The 20732-nt window shown below is 43.3% G+C and overlaps 6 protein-coding genes across 7 annotated transcripts; 2 read left to right on the top strand and 4 right to left on the bottom strand.

Moving 5' to 3' along the window:
- Positions 1-1758: 1758 nt before the first annotated feature.
- LOC6566173 lies at positions 1759-7186 on the bottom strand. The gene is made up of 3 exons (XM_001992424.2): positions 6563-7186; positions 4967-6498; positions 1759-4272 (listed from the first exon to the last, which is right to left on the bottom strand). The coding sequence occupies exons 2-3, from the start codon at positions 6392-6394 to the stop codon at positions 2842-2844; spliced, it is 2859 nt and encodes a 952-aa protein (XP_001992460.1). The 5' UTR covers positions 6395-6498; positions 6563-7186; the 3' UTR covers positions 1759-2841.
- Positions 7187-7563: 377 nt separating this feature from the next.
- On the top strand, positions 7564-10741 carry LOC6565852 (ATP-binding cassette sub-family F member 1). 2 transcript variants are annotated; one of them, XM_032739048.1, is made up of 3 exons: positions 7564-7645; positions 7715-8910; positions 8996-10741. In XM_032739048.1, exons 2-3 carry the CDS (start codon positions 7740-7742, stop codon positions 10612-10614), a joined length of 2790 nt encoding a protein of 929 aa, XP_032594939.1. In that variant the 5' UTR covers positions 7564-7645; positions 7715-7739; the 3' UTR covers positions 10615-10741. The 2 variants fall into 2 exon arrangements, with proteins under 2 accessions (XP_032594939.1, XP_001992461.1); XM_001992425.2 differs by having other exon boundaries at positions 7565-7645; positions 7718-8910.
- LOC6565853 (replication protein A 14 kDa subunit A) lies at positions 10726-11315 on the bottom strand. The gene is made up of 2 exons (XM_001992426.3): positions 11013-11315; positions 10726-10953 (listed from the first exon to the last, which is right to left on the bottom strand). Exons 1-2 carry the CDS (start codon positions 11250-11252, stop codon positions 10852-10854), a joined length of 342 nt encoding a protein of 113 aa, XP_001992462.1. The 5' UTR covers positions 11253-11315; the 3' UTR covers positions 10726-10851.
- A 326-nt stretch (positions 11316-11641) lies between these two features.
- LOC6565854 (protein regulator of cytokinesis 1) lies at positions 11642-13745 on the bottom strand. Its single transcript, XM_001992427.2, has one exon. The coding sequence runs from the start codon at positions 13704-13706 to the stop codon at positions 11790-11792; it is 1917 nt and encodes a 638-aa protein (XP_001992463.1). The 5' UTR covers positions 13707-13745; the 3' UTR covers positions 11642-11789.
- Positions 13746-14319: 574 nt separating this feature from the next.
- LOC6565855 (protein regulator of cytokinesis 1) lies at positions 14320-16793 on the top strand. The gene has a single exon (XM_001992428.2). The coding sequence runs from the start codon at positions 14335-14337 to the stop codon at positions 16312-16314; it is 1980 nt and encodes a 659-aa protein (XP_001992464.2). The 5' UTR covers positions 14320-14334; the 3' UTR covers positions 16315-16793.
- Positions 16794-17957: 1164 nt separating this feature from the next.
- LOC6565856 (eukaryotic translation initiation factor 5) lies at positions 17958-20672 on the bottom strand. The gene is made up of 3 exons (XM_001992429.3): positions 19780-20672; positions 19233-19715; positions 17958-19112 (listed from the first exon to the last, which is right to left on the bottom strand). The coding sequence occupies exons 1-3, from the start codon at positions 19990-19992 to the stop codon at positions 18387-18389; spliced, it is 1422 nt and encodes a 473-aa protein (XP_001992465.1). The 5' UTR covers positions 19993-20672; the 3' UTR covers positions 17958-18386.
- Between the last annotated feature and the right edge of the window lie 60 nt (positions 20673-20732).

Consider the following 20732-nt stretch of genomic DNA (forward strand, 5'->3'; position numbering starts at 1 on the left):
TTCATCTTAGGCCAAAAAAAAAGAAAGCAAACAAAATAAATAAATAAATAAAACAACAAGAAACAAATACAAAACAAAAAACAAAACCAATGCAATGTAAACAAAAACATCACTTTAAATTTAACTATTAAAATTAATAAATAAATAAACTGTAAACCAAATTTACTTTTGACAATGAGAATGATTTAAAGCCGCAAAAGGTTCTGATGGCCTCGATCCTAATTTAGATACATGTAGCAAGTAAAAACGATGAGGCCAAGAACTCATGACTGCTAGATACTCTGTCCATATTGTAATATCAGATTGAATACAACAAAGCATTCCCATCGGTAAAATCGCTATATATCCGAACGAATAATAGAGTTCAGGCTGACTGGCAAAGAAAGTTAAAATATTCACACAAATATTGGAAAACATTGGGCTCTCCTGTCACGATAGGAAATGCCTTTTATAAGTATATAAAAGCTCAGGGAAAGGTCGCATGGACTGAGTCCTTAAAGCAAAGTGAATATCTCTATAACAAGTGGGAGAATAGCAAAAGCCATTCAAAATTGTCATTATCTGAAACCGGAACATATTTCCGATATCTTACATAGCATATTTCACACACTTAGTCGGACATTTTGCCAATTTTACAAACTTTAATATTTCATAAATAATATATATAAAGAATAGTAATAGAATATACTTATGTAGACATATATTCTTTTCACATACTTACATAGATGTTTGGGGTTGATTGATCAATATTAAAACAAAATTGAGACGGGTTTTTAAACAGAGGATTTCTTCTTTTTTAATTGTTTCTTAATTGAAAAACAAATATGCGGTTGTTTACTTTATTCACGTTATTATTATTGTTTATTTATCAATAGATTACTGGCTAAATTTTTAATTGCTAACATTTGTAACGCATTATTATCGTTATTATTGGTTTTTATAAATTAAATTTTACAAAAAATCTACACAACAGCGCAAGAAGCACACATATATATATATATATATATGTATGTATATATATATATATATATATATATATAGATATTACCACTAAGCAGACAAAACATAGAGGCGTCAAATCGATGGCAGGCAACATTGCTAGCGGATCGCCCAGACCCTTGGCTGTGTGTGAAGATAGCAGCAAACACTCTCTCTCTCTCGCTCTCACTCTCTCTCTGTCCTTGTCTTGCGTGTGCAAGCTGACAGCTCGATTTTGCCATCTTTTTAGTTTCTGGATAAAGATACATCATCTTTTTGCAGAGGCAGATTAGTTCAACTTTTGATCAGTTCTTGTAACTTCTTAGTAACACTTTTCTTTTTTTTAGGAATTAATGGGCAGCAATCTAATTTCAAATTTGTTTGGCTAAAATTGGCATTATTACTGAAATAAGTTCTCCAGAAACGAGATTGTGTAATGCAATTTTAGGAAAGGTATCATTGTCTAGCCTCTTAGTGGGTTGCCTGCTTAGTGATAATACACATTTTAGATGTGCATGTATTAGTATATGTACATATATCAATTTATTATGTATGTAAGTATTTGTAGCATATGCATGTATAAACCAAAAGTGTTTTAAGAGCACAACTCGTTAAATAAAATATATAAAAATCAAACAAAATATTACAAATGTGCTTAAATTAATTATTAAAATTATATTACACACTAGACAATCGGAACGGGCAAAAAGGAAATGCAAAACAAGAGTTACGCTACATACACATACAAACAAACAAAAAAAAAAAAAAAGAAGAGTCAGAAATCTATCAAATAAAATAATAATAATATTTGTCGTTAATAATAGCTACACAAAAAATTTTGCTATTAAACAAAAGGTGCTAACTGATAAGGCAAACGGAAACATGGACATGACCGTATCGAGTCGAGCACAAAACAATTTTCGCCCGAGCAACTGTGCTGTGGGTGCCTGGGAAGGGGTGGAGAGGGAAGGGGACGGCGGATGACGGATGGAGGGAGGGTGGGCTGGGGAAGGACAGCTCAAGCTTAAAGCCAAAAATTAAACCAGATTGAACAAACATGGTGGAGATATAAAATAAAGGCAATGATTTCCACAAAAAAAATATAAAAAAAAAATACATCTAAAAAAATCAAACATATATCTCAATATATAGAGATAAAAAGTTAACTGTTTATCCTATAGCTCAGTGCTCAGCAAAACAAACACTCTAGTTCCTCCTGGCTGGGATGGTGGATGGTGGGAGTTGTTTTTTTGTTTTTTTGGGAGGTTAAGTTCATTTACTGATATTCTGTATTAGATAATTGAGTATTAAATGTGTGGCATAATCATTGCATTATCGCTACAACAGATCCGGCTATTGATTATTGTTCAGTCGAGCGTTTTATAAGTTTTGACAAGTTTTCCAGGGTTGTACAACAGTGTTGCAGAACGACGCATACAGCTGTGTGTGTGTGTGTGTGTTGTATTATAATACATTAAAGTTAAGGATCTCTCTTCTCTCTCTATCTCTCTATTTCCGTTTTCAGTTTCGTTGTTGCTCTATCATTTCTATCGTTTCGCAGTAATTTTGCAAAATGTTAAAACCTGTTAAAATTTAATGAGTAGATTTACTTAAAACAATATATGATTTTGTACTCTGATCGCACTGGGTCTTACGGTGTTTTCAACTTTGTTTTTCTTTCTGTTTTTTTTTTTTTTTTGAGGGGGGGAGGGTGGTGTTATTGGTGATGGGGGAGCCAAAGCTTCAGCCGTGCACTGAATACTGAGCTATTTAGACTAAATAAATAAACATTGCAGCTAATTCGACTTCTAAGCTAATGTTGACTTCATTCGCGCATTTTACAACACGAGCATTGAATGCCCACTATTTACTGCTGCTTCTGCTGCTGCTACTGGTGCTGCTGCTACTGTTGCTGCTGCTGCAGTTGCTGCTGCTGCTGTTCGTGATGCTGGTGCTCCTCTCACTGGATGTTTTCGTCTGTTTGGTTATCACTGAAACCGTCTGATGTGGTACTGGCATTTCCGTTCTCGTTCTCTTTACCGTTACCGTTTCCGTTTCAATTTCCGTTGCTGCGGCCGCATCGTACTCGCTCTTAATGTTGACCAACAGCTGCTTCTGCATTTTATGCTCCAACATTATGGCATCCATTTGCCGCCCAAACTTGGGCAACAGTGCGTTGCGCTGCTGTTGCTGCTGCTCGTACAGCGTCTGCGCCTCCTCGCCCATTGTCACCAGCTGGGTGCCCAGGCTGCGCAGCGTATTCGACAGTGCTGCCTGCAGCTGGGTCGGTGGCTCAACTGTGTCCGCTTTTGCTGATGCTGCTGCTGCCGCAGCTGCTGATGCTGCTGCTGCTGCCGCTGCTCGTGATGCTGCTACCTTTCGCGGCGTCGATGTCATTAGCCTCTGAAGAACACTGGTACGTGATATTGCCGGCGCAGGCGCAAGCGCTGCCGGTGGCGGTGATGTATTGCTATTGGCATCGTCCGGCAGCTCCGAGCTGCTCGCACTCGCCGGCGACAATGTGGAGCTCTCGCTTAGACAGCAACTCAACTGGCGTATAACGCCACCATTGGGCACGTTCCCGCTGCGTTCGCGCTGCTCCAGCTCTCGCTGCTTCTGCTGTTGCTGCTGCTGTTGTTGCTGCTGTTGCTGCTGGTATTGAAGATTACGCGCTGAGGTCACATTTACCACATTGACCGACTTGGATATTGAGTGCTTGACGTGACCTGGTGCCGGTGGCACCAGTGCCAACGGGGCGGGCGATGGCGCCTGCTCGTCCAGTGTCGGTGTGTTGCTGCTCGATGCCGGCGAACTGCAGCAGGCATCATCAATAGCTTCCATGTTGGCATCGCCACCATTTGTCGCAGCATCCCCGCCGCCGCCGCCGCCACCGCCGTTGCCGTTTGCCCTCTTTTGCAGATTTTCAATCAGATAGAGCACAATGCGCTCCAGCTGCTGTGGCGCCCTGGATGCGGGCAGATCGGGACTGGTATGCGTGGGTATGTCGGCCTTGATTATTGTGGAGAACTTGTTCTTCATCTCCTGCACCTTGCGCTTGCCAGCCTGCTCGTCCAGCAGCGTATTGACGCACAGAAACGAGTGCACCTTGTTGCTGCTCTTGTCAATCTCCAGAAATCCCTTCGATTGCAGGTATATAAAGTGGCCATTGCGCGATAGCAAACGATAGCAGCTCTCGCCATAGTCACTGTTGCAGTCATACATCTGCCTCAGGGCGACAATTACCCAGCGCACATCATCCAAATGCATAAAACTGAACGGACTCAAGTTGCGCACCTATAAAGGAAACACACAGATCAATATATATGTCTATATATATATGGTATATCTGAATATTAGGAGCTTAATCGTTACAGCTAAAACTATAATTAAGACTATGACTACAACTATTTCGATACTGGAAACTCTCCTATCTTAACTGCTTGCATCAATATCTAATTGATCCAACCAAAAAATATTTAATTGGTTTAAAATCTTAATCGTTTTGCAAAGTATTGATAAACATGTTATCGTTATTCCATAAAATGAACTCTTTATATAATAAATAAACTGTTAAACATCGATTAGCGTTATTAAACAATAAAAGTCAATGCAAAAGTTGTGACTGGTCCGAGTATTTTGTTCCACAGTTGAGAATGATATCAATTTTGCAAGATTGCTTTTTATTACAATTACTAGATGAGCTCGTTTCAGATTGCAATGTCAACTTTAGAGTTATCTATCACAAGGTTCCTTTCTATTAAAAGCTTGCTAATTGTCTTACTCCGTAATAGTTTATTTAATTTATTTTTTATTTCAATTTATTTAATTTATTTGACTGCTCACAACCCAAAGCTAATTCTCTCAAGCGCCTTTGTTTATGTTTAAATAAAGTTTGTTTATTATGCATTATATTTTTTGTATATTTTTCTATCTTTTCTGTCTAGACTGTAACTGAGGATTCAACTCTGGGGGGTTAGAACCCACTCACCTCATCCTTCATGTAGCCGGCGACGATGCCGATGCGCTGATCACAGTCAATGATGCTGCCGTCGATGAGATGCCGCGTTTGGTATTCCAGTTGATACGGCTCCGGTTGGCGGCACATTAGGCTCAGGCAGGTGGAATCTTCGCGGATGATGCGTGCCATTGCCACGAGGACGATATCATTGCCACTGATGCCATGCAGTGCCGCCTGTGCGATCGCATCGTGTTGCGGTATGCAGGCAGGCGATGTTAATGTTGTTGTTGTTGTTGCTGTTGTTTCTGTCGTTGCTGTTGCTGTTGCTGCGGCAGCTGCTGCAGCTGCTGCGGCAGCGAACATGTTGTTGTTGCGCGATCGCCTTATCAGCTGGGATACGATTGGAAAATTGGCGGCCGCACCACCCGTCACCGACGAGTCACTGCGCCGAAAGCATCCATCAATTTTGACCATCTCAAAGTGACGGGTTGCCTCGGCACGCGTTGAGGCACGCGCCAAGCGCACAGTGAAACAGCGTCGATCGCTGCGTAGACGCTCATCGATGTCCGCCAAATGGGCGATCGTACGCGGACTGGGCGTGCGTATGCGCGCCCGTTCCACATCCTCATCATCGTGATCTTGATCGTGCTCATGATCCTGAATCTGATCCTGTTCCGGTTCCTGTTCCGGTTCGAGCATATCCGATTCATCGTCATCATCCTCGCTGGCCGACGTTGAATGCGATTTCGAATGCGAATGCGAGTGGGAGTGGGAATGCGAGTGTTGTTGTTGGCGTCGCTGATGATAGAAGAGCGTCTCGATGTCACGTGGTATTAGCTGTTGGCGCAATAGCGCCTGATCATCGGGATGGGTTATCTGGAGCAGATTCTGTCCATACAAGTCCGATTGGCAGTGGCCCAGTAGCTGTTCGACGCTGCCCGAGATGAGCACTATCTGCCCATTGCAGGTGAGCGTGATGAAGAAGCTGTCGAGTAACTGCATCAACGTTTCCGTCAATTGCGGCGTATCGCCAGCGATGCCACCGTTGTTGTTGTTATTATTATTATTATTATGACTACCAACACCATCAGCGATGCTGGGGCCAATGGCAACGTTGCCAGCGCTGCCACCGCCAACGGTTTTCACATTCAGCCTGCGGCGATGTCGCGTCGCCGACTTGCCAAAGACGTACTGCAGCCGCAGGCCGTGCGTTGCAAAGCGTAGCACGGCTGTTTTGTCCAATCGTCGCGTTGACTCCGCCGCATGCGGCACCATTGTGGCCAGCTCCTGTATGCTGGCATTCAGCTTGTCCCGTCGCTGCTTCTCGGCAAGATTGCGCGCCTCGCGTCCGTTCGATGCGCAGCTGGCGTCTCCGTTCTCCGCATCGACTGCTGTCATAATTGCGACGCAGCCGTTGCCGCTGCCGCCGTTTGCTTTTGCCGCAACTACCGCTGCCATTGTGCTGCTGCTTGTGTATGTGTATGTGTGTGTGTGTCTCAGTGTGTGTGTGTGTCTGTGTGCGTGAAGGGTGGGGTGGGGTGCTGGACGGGTTTCCGGCGGCACTGCTGATGTTATTGTTGGTTATTGGTATAAAGCGTTAGCTTTTGTTTTGGTTCTTATTCTTACGTTTACTTGTTTTCACAACTTCCGAGTTCTCCTTTCTCCATGCATTTGTTTTTGTTATTATTTCTTTTTTTTTTTCGTATTTTTTGGTTTTTGGTTTATTAATATTATTATTAATTGGCGCGCTGCGGGAAATTGTCACTCTCCATAACTTGGCGGCCGATGTGGTTGCCTGCCTCTCTGCGCTCAGCTCTGTTTGCGTTTTTTGTTAATATTTTTTCGAGCTTTTTTGTTGCTATTTCTTTAAAGTTCTCAAGGTCTCGATAGTCGTGTTATTGTTGTTGTTGTTGCTGCTGCGTTGTTGTTGCTGTTGTTGTTTTCTGCTGCTGCTGCTGTTAACCACCTTTGGGCTATGCGCGCGGCCCCCTTCCCTTGACAAGTCCCTCTCTTTCACGCAGCGTATGTTATTTTCCGTTGTATGGAATTTTTTTTTTTGATTGCGTTGCGAATCTCAATCTCCTTGGGGTTGTGGCTCTAGCTTTGTTGTTAATATTGTTTTCGTTGTTGTTTTTGTTTGTCTGTTTGTCTTCTTCCCGTGAAGCGGACAACGGTTGTAAATGAATCAATGTACGGTATTTGATATTACTTCGAATATCACACGCACTATTTGCACTACTTTGTTTATATTAGTGATTAATTGTTTATTAAACAATTATGTAGCTCGGCGACATTTATGGCAAAAAAAAATAAAAAAATGTATCGATACATCGATAAGCTTGAGCTCTTATCGGACGGCATGGCTATGATTCTGCCTGATTTCAGCAGGCTACACGTAATTGATGAAAAATTAACAAATAACATTTAAGTTGTGTGTCGGTGTACATAATTCTAAATCTATATCTATTCAATTTAAGCGAAAGAGTCTCAAGGCTCAGATCGATTTCATCTGTGAACTAGCTCCAAGCGATGACATCACGATTCCGATAGTAATTTCATTACACACATACACACACACGCACGCACAAAGACTGGTCACACTCACACATAGCCAAACATCATTTGTGATTCTTCTTCTTCCTCTAGCTAGCTCCACACTTGGCACATTTGCCAGCTGTGCACGTGAAAGCCGTCGACGACAACACAAACGTAAGCTTTCCACAAACTTCGCCAGCGAATTATTTTGTATTTTGGTTTTGATTGTTTGATTGTCAACAGCAGTCACATCGACATCGAAATCGACATGTCCAAGGTTAAGGGTAAGAATAAGGAGCGCTTCGATGACGATAAGGAGCAGCCAGAGAAAGTGATTGTCAACGAGAAGAAGCATGCGAACAAGAAGGGCAAAAAGGGAAAGCGTGCTGCCGGCGGCGGTGGCGATTCCAGTGATAATGAATCCGTAGGCAACATCAAATTGAACAACAACGCTGACGGCGATGATCTTGAAAGCGTAAAGTCCACGCAAAGCAAGCAGCAGCAGCAGAAGAAGGCAGCGAAGAAGGGTAAAAAGGGCAAGCGAAACGATGATTGGAGTGATGATGAGCAGCCGGCAAAGCCGACATCAAAAGTCACAAGCGATGGTTCCGATGAGGAGACAGCAGCCGTCGCCAAATCACAGTCACCTGCCAAGAAACAGCAGCAGGCAAAGAAAAGTAAGAAGAACAACAAGAAGAAAGCGAATGCTGGCTTTAGCGATGATGACGACGATGATGTGATGGATGTGAATCTGAATGATGACGATGTTGTGCATGATGACTATGATGAGGACGATGAGGAAGTGGTTGCCATTGCCAAGCCTGCAGCCAAGAAATCTAAAAAGAAGCAACAGTATATATCTAATAAATTTGCCTTGAGTGACGATGATGATGTGAGTGTGGACGTGGACGAAGATGATGATGATGAGGATCATGATGAGGAGCCGGAGCTCGAAGAAGTTGTGCCGGTCAAGCCAGCAGCGAAACAATCTAAGAAGAAGCAGCAGCAAGAACAAAAGGATCAATCAAGCGATAATAATGATGAAAATGTGAAAGAGCTAATTAAAGAGGAGGTGCCGCCAGCGCCAATAGAGGAATCTTTAAGCGCAAAAGTTGCCACCGTAACGCTAAACGAAGTCGAACCAGTACCTGAGCCAACGGCAGTGGAAGAGTTGGCGACCACGCCCATATCCGAAGAGTCATCGGAAGCGTTTGCCGAGTCCAAGGAAAAGAAAATGTCGCATAAGGAGAAGAAGAAGCAAAAGAAAGAACAGGAATACGAACGACAAATAGAGCTAATGACGAAAAAGGGCGGCACTGGTCAATCAGATCTCGACAACAATTTCACCATGTCCCAGGTGCAGAAGAGCGCTGGCCAACAGGCGGCCCTCGAGCATGCTGTTGACATCAAAATTGAGAATTTCACGATATCGGCCAAAGGTGGGTTCATTCATCTTCTCAAATATTTAATTAGTTGGATAATAATTGAAAGTTCTTTGTTTTTCCTAAACCCCAATTTTGACAGGCAATGATTTGTTTGTGAATGCCAATCTGCTGATTGCCAATGGTCGTCGCTATGGTTTGGTGGGTCCGAACGGTCACGGCAAGACGACGCTGCTCCGTCATATAGCCACGCACGCATTCGCCATACCGCCCAACATTGATGTGCTGCTCTGCGAACAGGAGGTGGTTGCCACAGACAAGACGTCCATTGAGTCCATACTGGAGGCAGATGTGAAGCGTACCCAGATGCTGAAGAAGAGCGAGGAGCTGGAAAAGCAATTCGCCAATGGCGATATGAGTGTTCAGGAGGAGCTCAACGATACATTTGCTGAGCTAAAAGCGATTGGTGCATATTCGGCGGAGGCGCGAGCCCGTCGCATTCTGGCCGGTCTTGGCTTTAGCAAGGAGATGCAGGATCGACCAACAAACAAATTTTCTGGCGGTTGGCGGATGCGTGTCTCGCTCGCCCGCGCCCTTTATTTGGAGCCAACGTTGCTCATGCTGGACGAACCGACAAATCATTTGGATCTGAATGCAGTCATTTGGCTAGATAACTATTTACAGGGCTGGAAGAAAACACTATTAATTGTCTCTCACGACCAAAGCTTTTTGGATAATGTATGCAACGAGATTATACATCTGGATCAGAAGAAATTGCACTACTACAAGGGCAACTACTCGATGTTCAAGAAGATGTACGTGCAGAAGCGACGCGAGATGATCAAGGAGTATGAGAAGCAGGAGAAGCGAATCCGTGAACTTAAGGCCCACGGCCAGTCGAAGAAGGCAGCTGAGAAGAAGCAGAAGGAAACGCTGACACGCAAGCAGGAGAAGAATAAATCGAAACAGCAGAAACAGGACGAGGACGATGGCCCCCAAGAGCTGCTCGCCCGTCCAAAGGAGTACATTGTGAAATTCCGATTTCCCGAGCCCTCCCAGCTGCAACCCCCCATTCTGGGTGTGCACAATGTCACGTTTGCCTTTGATGGCCAGAAGCCACTGTTTATCAAGACCGATTTTGGCATTGATCTGACTAGTCGCGTTGCTATTGTGGGTCCCAACGGTGTCGGCAAATCAACGTTCCTCAAGTTGCTGCTCGGTGAATTGCAGCCGCAGCAGGGCGAGCAGCGTAAAAATCATCGACTGCATGTGGGACGCTTCGATCAGCATTCGGGCGAGCATTTGACTGCCGAAGAGTCGGCGGCTGAATATCTCCAACGTCTATTTAACTTGCCGCACGAGAAGGCACGCAAAGCGCTGGGCTCCTTTGGGCTGGTCAGCCATGCGCATACCATTAAAATGAAGGATCTGTCTGGTGGCCAGAAGGCGCGCGTTGCTCTTGCCGAGCTGTGCCTCAGCGCACCAGATGTGCTCATTCTCGATGAGCCGACCAATAATCTGGACATTGAATCAATCGATGCATTGGCCGAGGCCATCAACGAGTATGAGGGCGGTGTCATTATAGTCTCTCACGATGAACGCCTGATACGCGAAACTGGTTGTATGCTTTACGTTATCGAGGACCAAACAATCAACGAGATTGATGGTGAATTCGATGATTACCGCAAGGAGGTGCTCGACTCTCTCGGTGAGGTGGTCAACAATCCCAGCGTTGTAGCCAATGCAGCTGTGCTGCAATAGCCCGCCATTGAATTTCTCTCCTGTTTTTTTTCAACTGTTGAATAGTCCTTCACCAGATAGCCTTTCAATATATGGGCACCAAATCCCAATAAAACAAATACATATGTTGAATTAATTGAAATATTAATTAAATAACTTGCGTGTTTATTACGATTACAATACAGAGCAAAAAAATATGAGTGCATGCCAACAATAAGTTGGCCATGGTACAGGACTGCAGCAAGGGCTGCCTTTCACTTAGCCATATTGATAGAACTGCTTCACGTTGGTCAGCAACTGGGTCATTGTGTTGTAGCCATCTGTGTCGAAATCAATGTTCTCGCCACCAAATTCGATGACCTGCGAATAAATTGCAGATTAGCGTCAATTTCGTCACGGCATGTAAATAATGAACTTACCTCTTTGGCACGTATGGCATCAGCGGAATTTGGATTACCAATCACCTCCACCCAGGCGCCTTCAGCCGCTCCTAGCTCACTGGGCAGACTGATGCGCAACTTGTGGTTATCCGTGCTGTTGGCCAACAGCGTTGTGCCCGCAACACTTTCCACTCGCACCATGATGCTGACGGTTTGGCCGGCAAACTGCTTCAGCATGCCGCCATTGATAAGGGTCCGGGGCTCAAAATGTGTATTCATTTCCCTCAACTCAGTTTCACTCTGGCGAAATGTTGAATTTTGCAAATTATTTGTACCAAGCGAGATTGCAGTAAACACAAACAAAAAAAAACGCGCGTATGCAAAACTATAGTTGCTTTGACATATATCGATAATATTTCGATAACTAATAGCGTACGATCTAAATTGGACACAAAATTCCAGAAATTTCACCAATTACAGCGATCAATATTTGAAACTTCAATTATTCAAATAAGAATTGCAGTTTAAAAACTCACTATAAAAGTTGTAATTATTTATTATCCATGACCAAGTTAAAAAAAAGTCTAAAATGTTATTAATGTTAATACATTTAATTAAGTTTATATCTATTTTTTAATATTATATCAATTATTTTATGTTAAGTGTTAATATGCAAAATGGACGAAATCCCAAGTGATTTAAATATTTACTGCTTTTTATTTATACTGCTACGTACTATATAGTTTGAGGATAGTCACAAAAAAAAAACATAATACTCCTAAAATCTTAGCTAAGGCCGCCTTCCAATGATTTCATCTAAAACGCTTTTTTAGTTTGTGGTAGGACGGAGGAGCGAGCAGCCGGTTCAATGGACTTCTCAAATGAATCGTAGGTGGCATCGGACTCATCGCTAGCCGAGGTCTGTACCCGAAATCCGTGCACTGGCAGCCTTGCTCGCACCTTCTTGGAAGGTGCGCCATGACTGCGCCTGCCCAGCCCTGAGCTGCGACGAAGTGTGTTTTCCAGCAGATGCACCTTCTTAATTTGAGGCTTGATCACCTTCTGTTGAATGACTACTGGACTCCGGTATGACTTTCGCAATTCTTGTGACGCCTTAAAAGTTTTCATCAGACTTCGCTTTGCGTTTGGTGTAAGCGCCTTAGCGCTACTACTTGAATCCGGAAACTTCCTCTTATGCAGATTGCCAGTGGTTTTGGCCGCCGAGCCTGTCAAAGAAGCCAGCTTCCAATTGGAAGGAGTTTTGCGCAACGACATTGTCGATGAAGACATTGTGGACATCTTCTTCAGCGACATGGGCGTCCGTGCAGTCGTCGATCCTGGTGCAGCTGGTGGCAGCATTTTTCCGCGGGTTGATGGAGTCGTAACTGTGTTTTTGCGGGCAGAACTCTGCTCCTTCACCAGTCGAAGGCGCTCCCAATCGTTGGCCATGCGCTCCAATATGTCCTCACCATGAACCAGAAAGGGTGTCTGAGTGCGCAACTCATAGGCTTTCACCAATTCGGTAATCTGCTGTTCTATTTTTGGCAGCTTGCTGCTTATAGCCTTGCGCTCCCGCTCCTCCTTCAGCAGCTGCCCGCCGCGATTGTTATAACGATTGGGATCGTTGGTCTTGGCCTCCAGAGCCTCCATACGTGCCCAAATCTCGGCGCGACTAGAAAAGAGCTCAAAAATCTCTCTGTTACTATTGTAGAAGCTCTTCAGATCATCGAGCTCGAGCTCATGCAGCTCCAACAAATCCTCGTTGTAACAATCGTTGTAAAAGTTGGCAAAGCGTTTTCGCTCCTGATGTGATTTCAGAGTCAGCTCCCACCACTTCTGGATTTCCTCACGCAACTGATCAATTAAACATTTCATGTTCTTACGGCGTAGCTCCTGGCAGCGATGTAGCTCCTCACGCAGCACATCATAGGTCCGTTGCGTATACTCTTTGGCCTCGCACACTCTGCGCATGGCAAACTCGTCCGATTCCGGCAGTCGCTCCCACAACACGTGGATCTTTTCACGCGTATTGTCAATGGCTTCGCGTAGCTCCGCCATCTGCTCAGCAAATAGTTTTTGCATGGAACGCAGCTTCGCGAAGACATCTGGCGTCAGGCTCTGGTTTGCCTGGCTGAGCAAATGCTCCTCGGCTGCTGTGTGCACCCGTATCTCAAGCAGCTTCATGTCTTCCTTGATCTTACTGCGCAGCTGGAACAGCTCCTCCATGCGGCGTGTCCGCAAAGCACGCAGATGATCGAGGTGCTTACAAAATGCAGCCTTTTCCTCCGGCTTGGGCAGTGGATCGGCCAATAATGGCAGTGGCAGCTCACCCAACTCCTCGCATAGCATTTCTTGTTGCAAAAGCAGCTCGCAGATTTCAGCGCGATGCACACGCAGCTCTTCACGCAGATGCTCAATGCTGTGGTCCAACTTTTGGTCCCAAACCACTAGCGGCATTCCCATAGGCATTTCACCAATATCCACATTCTTGTGTAACAGTCGCATCAAGTCTGAGGCCTCAGCCTGCAGTGCACTGATATCATCTTTGATAACCTGCTCTTTCTCTTTCGATTCAGTCAGCAGGTCGACGTAGAAGGACTGGACGCGTTCCTCCAATTTACTCATTAGCTCGTGGCAATAGTCCTTATCGAACATGTGAGACCAATGGTGTAATAACAAATCGACATGTTCACTTGTGATGACCAGAATGGCTGATTTAGTTTGTTCCTCCATGTTTATGTATTCATTAAATATTACTATTTAGAACGTCAAATCTGTTGTCAAAAAAGGACGCCAAACAGCTACGAATTTATCCAGTAAGTTTGAAACTGAAATAAATGTTGCCACCTTTTCGAAATATTCTGTAATGAGCAGTTGTGAAAATAACATGAGCGCCACCTATTGTAATAAAATAATTCTTAATAAATTTGCATTTATCTATTATTTTTTTTTAAATGAAAGGAAATTGTACTGAAGGTATTGAACATCAAGCTGAGTTAAATAAAATTGAAGCAAATAAAATAACTTAGCTACCATATGAAAATAATTTGAGGAACATTCAAACAATAATTACCATTCTCAATTAAGTATTTACCAGTTATGGTTTTATATTAGTATATTTGACAATTTATTTGCCGTCAATACGTAATTTTAGAATTTTTGAACTTTTTTATATTACTTTCCATCAATGTGAATAAAGCCACCCAAGAATCAAAATAAGTTCATTTCAGGGTTGAAAAATCTGAGTATCGCTTCCAAGCAGCATTTTTAAAAGGTGGCAACGGTAAAAAGAGCGCCTAAATTATACAAAAGCATCCTGTTCTGATTTTAGTTTTTGGGAAAATAGTTAAAATTTGAAAAAATGGAAAAAGAAACAAAATTAAAACTTTTAAATATTACCAGCGAACATGTCGATTTGCTATTACACCATTGGTCTCACATGTTCGATAAGGACTATTGCCACAAGCTAATGAGTAAATTGGAGGAACGCGTTCAGTCCTTCTACGTCGACCTGCTGACTGAATCAAAAGAGAAAGAACAGGCTATCAAAGATGGTATCAGTGCACTGCAGGCTGAGGCCTCAGACTTGATGCGACTGTTACACAAGAATGTGGATATTGTTGAAATGCCTATGGGAATGCCGCTAGTGGTTTGGGACCAAAAGTTGGACCACAGCATTGAGCATCTGCGTGAAGAGCTGCGTGTGCATCGTGCTGAAATCTGCGAGCTGCTTTTGCAACAAGAAATGCTATGCGAGGAGTTGGGTGAGCTGCCACTGCCATTATTGGCCGATCCACTGCCCAAGCCGGAGGAAAGGGCTGCATTTTGTAAGCACCTCGATCATCTGCGTGCTTTGCGGACACGCCGCATGGAGGAGCTGTTCCAGCTGCGCAGTACGATCAAGGAAGACATGAAGCTGCTTGAGATACGGGTGCACACAGCAGCCGAGGAGCATTTGCTCAGCCAGGCAAACCAGAGCCTGACGCCAGATGTCTTCGCGAAGCTGCGTTCCATGCAAAAACTATTTGCTGAGCAGATGGCGGAGCTACGCGAAGCCATTGACAATACGCGTGAAAAGATCCACGTGTTGTGGGAGCGTCTGCCGGAATCGGACGAGTTTGCCACGCGCAGAGTGTGCGAGGCCAAAGAGTATACGCAACGGACCTATGATGTGCTGCGTGAGGAGCTACATCGCTGCCAGGAGCTACGCCGTAAGAACATGAAATGTTTAATTGATCAGTTGCGTGAGGAAATCCAGAAGTGGTGGGAGCTGACTCTGAAATCACATCAGGAGCGAAAACGCTTTGCCAACTTTTACAACGATTGTTACAACGAGGATTTGTTGGAGCTGCATGAGCTCGAGCTCGATGATCTGAAGAGCTTCTACAATAGTAACAGAGAGATTTTTGAGCTCTTTTCTAGTCGCGCCGAGATTTGGGCACGTATGGAGGCTCTGGAGGCCAAGACCAACGATCCCAATCGTTATAACAATCGCGGCGGGCAGCTGCTGAAGGAGGAGCGGGAGCGCAAGGCCATAAGCAGCAAGCTGCCAAAAATAGAACAGCAGATTACCGAATTGGTGAAAGCCTATGAGTTGCGCACTCAGTCACCCTTTCTGGTTCATGGTGAGGACATATTGGAGCGCATGGCCAACGATTGGGAGCGCCTTCGACAGGTGAAGGAGCAGCAGAGCTCTACCCGCAAAAACACAGTTACGACTTCATCAATCCACAGAAAAATGCTCCCGCCAGCTGCACCAGGATCGACGGTTTCCCGGACGCCGCTGAAGGATATGTCAGCAATGTCTTCATCGACAATGTCGTTGCGCACAACTCCTTCCAATTGGAAGCTGGCTTCCATGAAAGGCCCGACGGCCAAGACCACTGGCAACCTGCACAAGCGGAAAATATCGAATTCCGATAATTTCGATAGGGAAGAGACGGCAAATGCGAAGCGAAGTCTAATTAGAACGTTGAATTCTGTGAAGGCGTCACCGAAATTGCGAAAACCCATCCAACGCCTAGCGGTTGGTCAACAGACAGCAAGGTCACAAAAGAAGGTGCACATTCTAGAGAACACAATGCGTCGTAGCGCCGGCGTAGGCCGGCGCAGTCTGTCCAGCAAACATCGGCGCCATAAGTTGGTACCGCCGGTTATCCAAGTGCAGGAGGCAAGCTCCAGCGAGGACGAAGATGAGGTGCAGAAGTACAAACATTTCGAGCCTCCGGCACGATCATCCGAGTTGCCCAAGGAGTTGAGCGTTCGTCACAAAAACAAATTCAAGGAGCCTGTGCAGATTTATTCGAGCGACGAAATAAACCCAGATCTGCTCAAGAAATGACATTATTTAATAATGGATTTTTTTATTTTTTATTATTATTTTGATCAACCAATGCACCTTTGTCCCTTGCCAGTGCTATTGTGTTAACGTTGATGTGTCTTTGATTTGCTTTAACTATTATTAAGTTATATGTAAGCATCTAATCTTAAAGTTAATCTGTTCAAAAATAAGAACCCCAAGCAATCAGATGCGCAAGCAAGGAAAACCTAAACGTGTACTTTCGAAAAGAACCAATCCTTAAAAATTATACATACATTTAAACATATTAATTAATAATACGACCTTATACATAGTCTTGTCGACTTAGTTTACATTTGTGTCTAGAATATAAAAAGCACGACTTGTAGTATTCATGTACTTGTAAGATAGCTCTTAACCAGACTATTTTAGCCCTCAAAACAAATCTCAACCGTCAAAATATGTATTAATTTGTAATTCTTATAAAACAAGAACAAAACAAACATCAAATTATATTAATTAAGTTTCCAAACAAGAGAAACACAACTGAAATTGACTATTAATATTAGAAACCGAGAGTAGACGAAGAAGTCTTCCATCGACCGATAGTTTGCGATCAATCGCACATATAAAAATATATCTTTATATAAATATCGGTTTTCGTGGGTGAATAAAGCAACTATTCCAAATCACAAACGTTGCTCGTCCACCTGGGAATCCTGCATCGACCCGCGGGGTTCCGGGATCAGAAGATGGGCAACTGAGGTCGACACCGATATGGATTCATTTGCAAAGCCAGCGATGTAAATTTATATATTATAAATGGATTATCTTTAACCCAAACAAAGTGATGTCTCTTGCATAAATATCACTGTTGATCCCCATCAATCCCCAATATATATTAAGTAGACAATCTTGTACATTTTTGAAGTCTCTATTTATTAGATTTCTTGAAAATAGCATTTTGGGTTTTGCAAAAAAAAAAAACTTTAGGATATCTGTATTAAATAATAACTTATAATTTAAGAAAAATTTTCGTATGTGTTTGCATCAATTTGATTAAAGTCAAAAATGCGGCTAGTTGTATATTTTAGGCATATTTTGGTAAAAGTTATTAATCATTTATTTTGGGGTTTTTCTTTTATGTTTTTTGTTTTCAATTATTTATAAGCTTAAGAAATGTTTGTAGGACTTGTGTTCTTGATTTTTGCCTTGCCTTAAAATTGATTTTATTGTTTCATTATTTAGATTAGATTAGTTGCAACTTCGGTTTTTTTTTAATTTTATTTCATATATTTTTTGAATGCTAAATGCATTTACAAAAATTTTGTTGAATATCTATTTAAATTAATTGTTTTCACATATTGTTTGTAAACTGCGTTTAGCTTAATAAGTACCGCACTTAAAATTAATTAATCATTGAAAACAGAAAAAAAAAGAATTTGGCTTATTAAAATTGGAAACGGTCTATTTTAATCAAAACTATACCGTGAGATGTGCTAAACTGAAGAAACCTTAAAAGAAAATACACTACAATTGAAAGTCAAAGATAATTGAATTGATCAAATTTGTTGTTTTTTTTTTACGGTTGTTGTTTGGAGCCGATGCTGCTGTTGTTGCAATGTAATATTATTGGGGGAAGAGAAAAGTGTTAGTCAGCGCCATATTTGTATCGATCATGTGCATTTAATTTAAGATTTGTGTTTTATTGTAACGAATGGATAATATATATAGGATAATGCAATGTGATTACAATCGAAATGTCGTAAAGCCGTGTGTTCTTGCGTCTCATCATCAAAGTGTTTAAAGTGTTTGTGTTGGCAATTGTTGTTAGATTTGCCCGCCAAATGAGTTGTTCGGTAATTGGCTTGTAACTTGCTACTCGCTATTCGCTACTCGTTACTCTTTGCTCGTCACTCGCTTCTCGTAACTGATTGCTTCTTAATCGTTAGTTGTAACTTGTTGCTTACGCTCGTCGCTTGTAACTCGCTACTCGCCACTTGTCACTTGATACTGCCTTTTGCTATTCAAACCATTAGCTTTTATAATTTTGGTTAACCATATCCACAAAATGAAAAGAAAAAAAAACTATGATGCCGATGTTCTGTTGTTAATTAGATCTCGTCAATGTCGATCTCATCGCCATCCTCATCATCGTGGGCGTTCTTCTTGTTAACAGCAGCAACGGCAGCGCTGACTGCGACCACCTTCAACGGTTCGACGCGAGCACGATCATCGTATTCGATTTCGACATCCGAATCACCGCCAGCATCATCATCGTCTTCGGATGAGGAATCCTCCTCCTCGGCATTTTTGAGCCATTTGACAAACGGTTCGACCTTCTCGTGTATTTCGGTAGCAATCTTCTTGGATACATGGCGCTTGCTCACCTTCTGGGCCCACTCGAGTATCTCCTTCTCATCGAGTATGTCCAAATCGTAGAAGATCTTAAAGATGCCAGCAACCTTGCTCATTAGCGAATTCGCATGCAGCTCGACGGTCTGCTCGATGCCACCAATCAGATAGCGTTGACCCTTCGGATTGTTGTGGGTGAAGCGCAGCAATAGGATGCGATTCTTGCGCACATCGTTAATGATGTTCTCGGTGAAGAGCAGCTCGGCCAGCACAAGCGGCGCCTTGTTGACAATATCCAGACGCTCGGCCTCAATCATTAGCTCCTTGTGCGTGGGCACATCATTCAGCTGCTTATTGTCACGCTTGCTCTTCACCAGCTCGTAAAAGATGTCAATGCGCTCCTTTTCTGTCTTATCGTAATCATCCGAAATGGTCATACCCTTGGCTCCATCAGTCAAATCCTGCAAACGCGCTCTTATTGCCTCCTGCAAAATATAAATTAAATATAACACATACATACATATATAAATATCTATCCATTTAGAATTCATAAAGGGATTGTGCTTTTACTACTGTCACATTATTATGCAGAGTATTTAGCTAACCTTGGAAACATCGACACTCCAGCCGCCATCGTCGTCATCCTCGTTAATGTTCTTCTCCGGTATGGCGGCACTGATTTCGGCTTCGGTTTGGCTGGCATGATTGGTGCCATTGCCGCCATCGGATTCGCCGCCCGAATTATTAGCCATGGAGTTGTTGGAAATGGAACCATCAGAGTTCTCATGCTTTTGCTTCTGCGTACGCTTCGAGCGCTTGCCCTCGGTTAGTGAGGGTGCCTTGTCGGCCGGATTCAACGATGGTGGATTCTTCACAATGTACGTGTTGACCTTGTGGTTCACCTTGAGCAGGCCATGGAAACCGCATGCCTTGCACGACTGCGAGATCGTTTGATTCTTGGCCGAGACGCTCAGATTCGTTTCCGGATTATCGCATTCGGGGCATAGTACGAATTTGCGTATGAAGCCATCCAGCAGATCCTGCAGCTTGTTCACATCATGCGATCCATTCACAATGAAACGCTCGTTCTGTGGATAATTCAGTTGAAATATATCGGGTATATATATATATATATATAAAGAGAATTCCTACCTTATGATCAAATTGCGTCTGGGCGCCCAGTTCGCAGCCAAAGTACTTGGTCGGATACGTTGCGGGACGTCCGATGGCGCGTGCCACTTCGGCCATGTTAACCAACACGGTCTTGATGCCATTGCCCTTGCCCTCGACTTTGGCTTGGAGGCGTGGCATCTTGTAGCGATAGAAGATGTCCGTCACACTGCGATTCACATTAACGGTCGCCATTTTGCAGCTGTTCTTTTTATTTGACTCCTCTCTTTGTTGTTTATAGCTTAGCTTGTTGCAAGTTGTTGGGGTTTATTGTATCTAGAATCTTGGGTTGACGGTTGACGTTTGTTGATGTTGTTGTTGATGTTGAGATATTGATGTTGGATGCTGGCGGCAATTTGGGGTTTAGTAGAGCGGTGATCAGCGATCGAGGATCGACTAATTTCAATTGTCTATGGAGTTTTGTGCGGCTGGCAGCGCCAATGTTTTGACTTTAGCGGCTATTTTACAGTTGCTTTGCGCTTCGTTCCCGTTCATTAAATTTGCTTTTGACTGAACGACTTTGATTTTGATGGTCTGCTCTAGATCTTATTAATTGGGATGAATTCCGACTGCGATTCGGACTCCGACTTCGATTTCGATTTCGACTCCGACACCAAAACCGACACCGACACCGACGACTTTGATTCACTGCGCATCGACAACGACTCGTGCATTAAAAATGTGGCTAACAAATTTGATTGGATTTTGAATTTGGTTATAGTTTATATCCGCCTTCTTCTTCTTCTTCTCCGTCTTCTCTCGCGGATTGGGTCCTGTTGTGTTGTGTGTGTGGCTCTCTTTCTCTCTATCGGGTGCTTCCTTTTATCTTTTTCTATTCGCATGTAGTGCGTGGGTAAATATTATTTTATATGTATGCCTTTTCTATATCCGGCATAGTCTTATCTATTGGTGTTTTTTTTTTTTTTTAGTTTTTT

This window comes from Drosophila grimshawi, unplaced genomic scaffold, assembly GCF_018153295.1.
Source record: "Drosophila grimshawi isolate 15287-2541.00 unplaced genomic scaffold, ASM1815329v1 contig_848, whole genome shotgun sequence".
Taxonomy (NCBI): Eukaryota; Metazoa; Arthropoda; class Insecta; order Diptera; family Drosophilidae; genus Drosophila; species Drosophila grimshawi.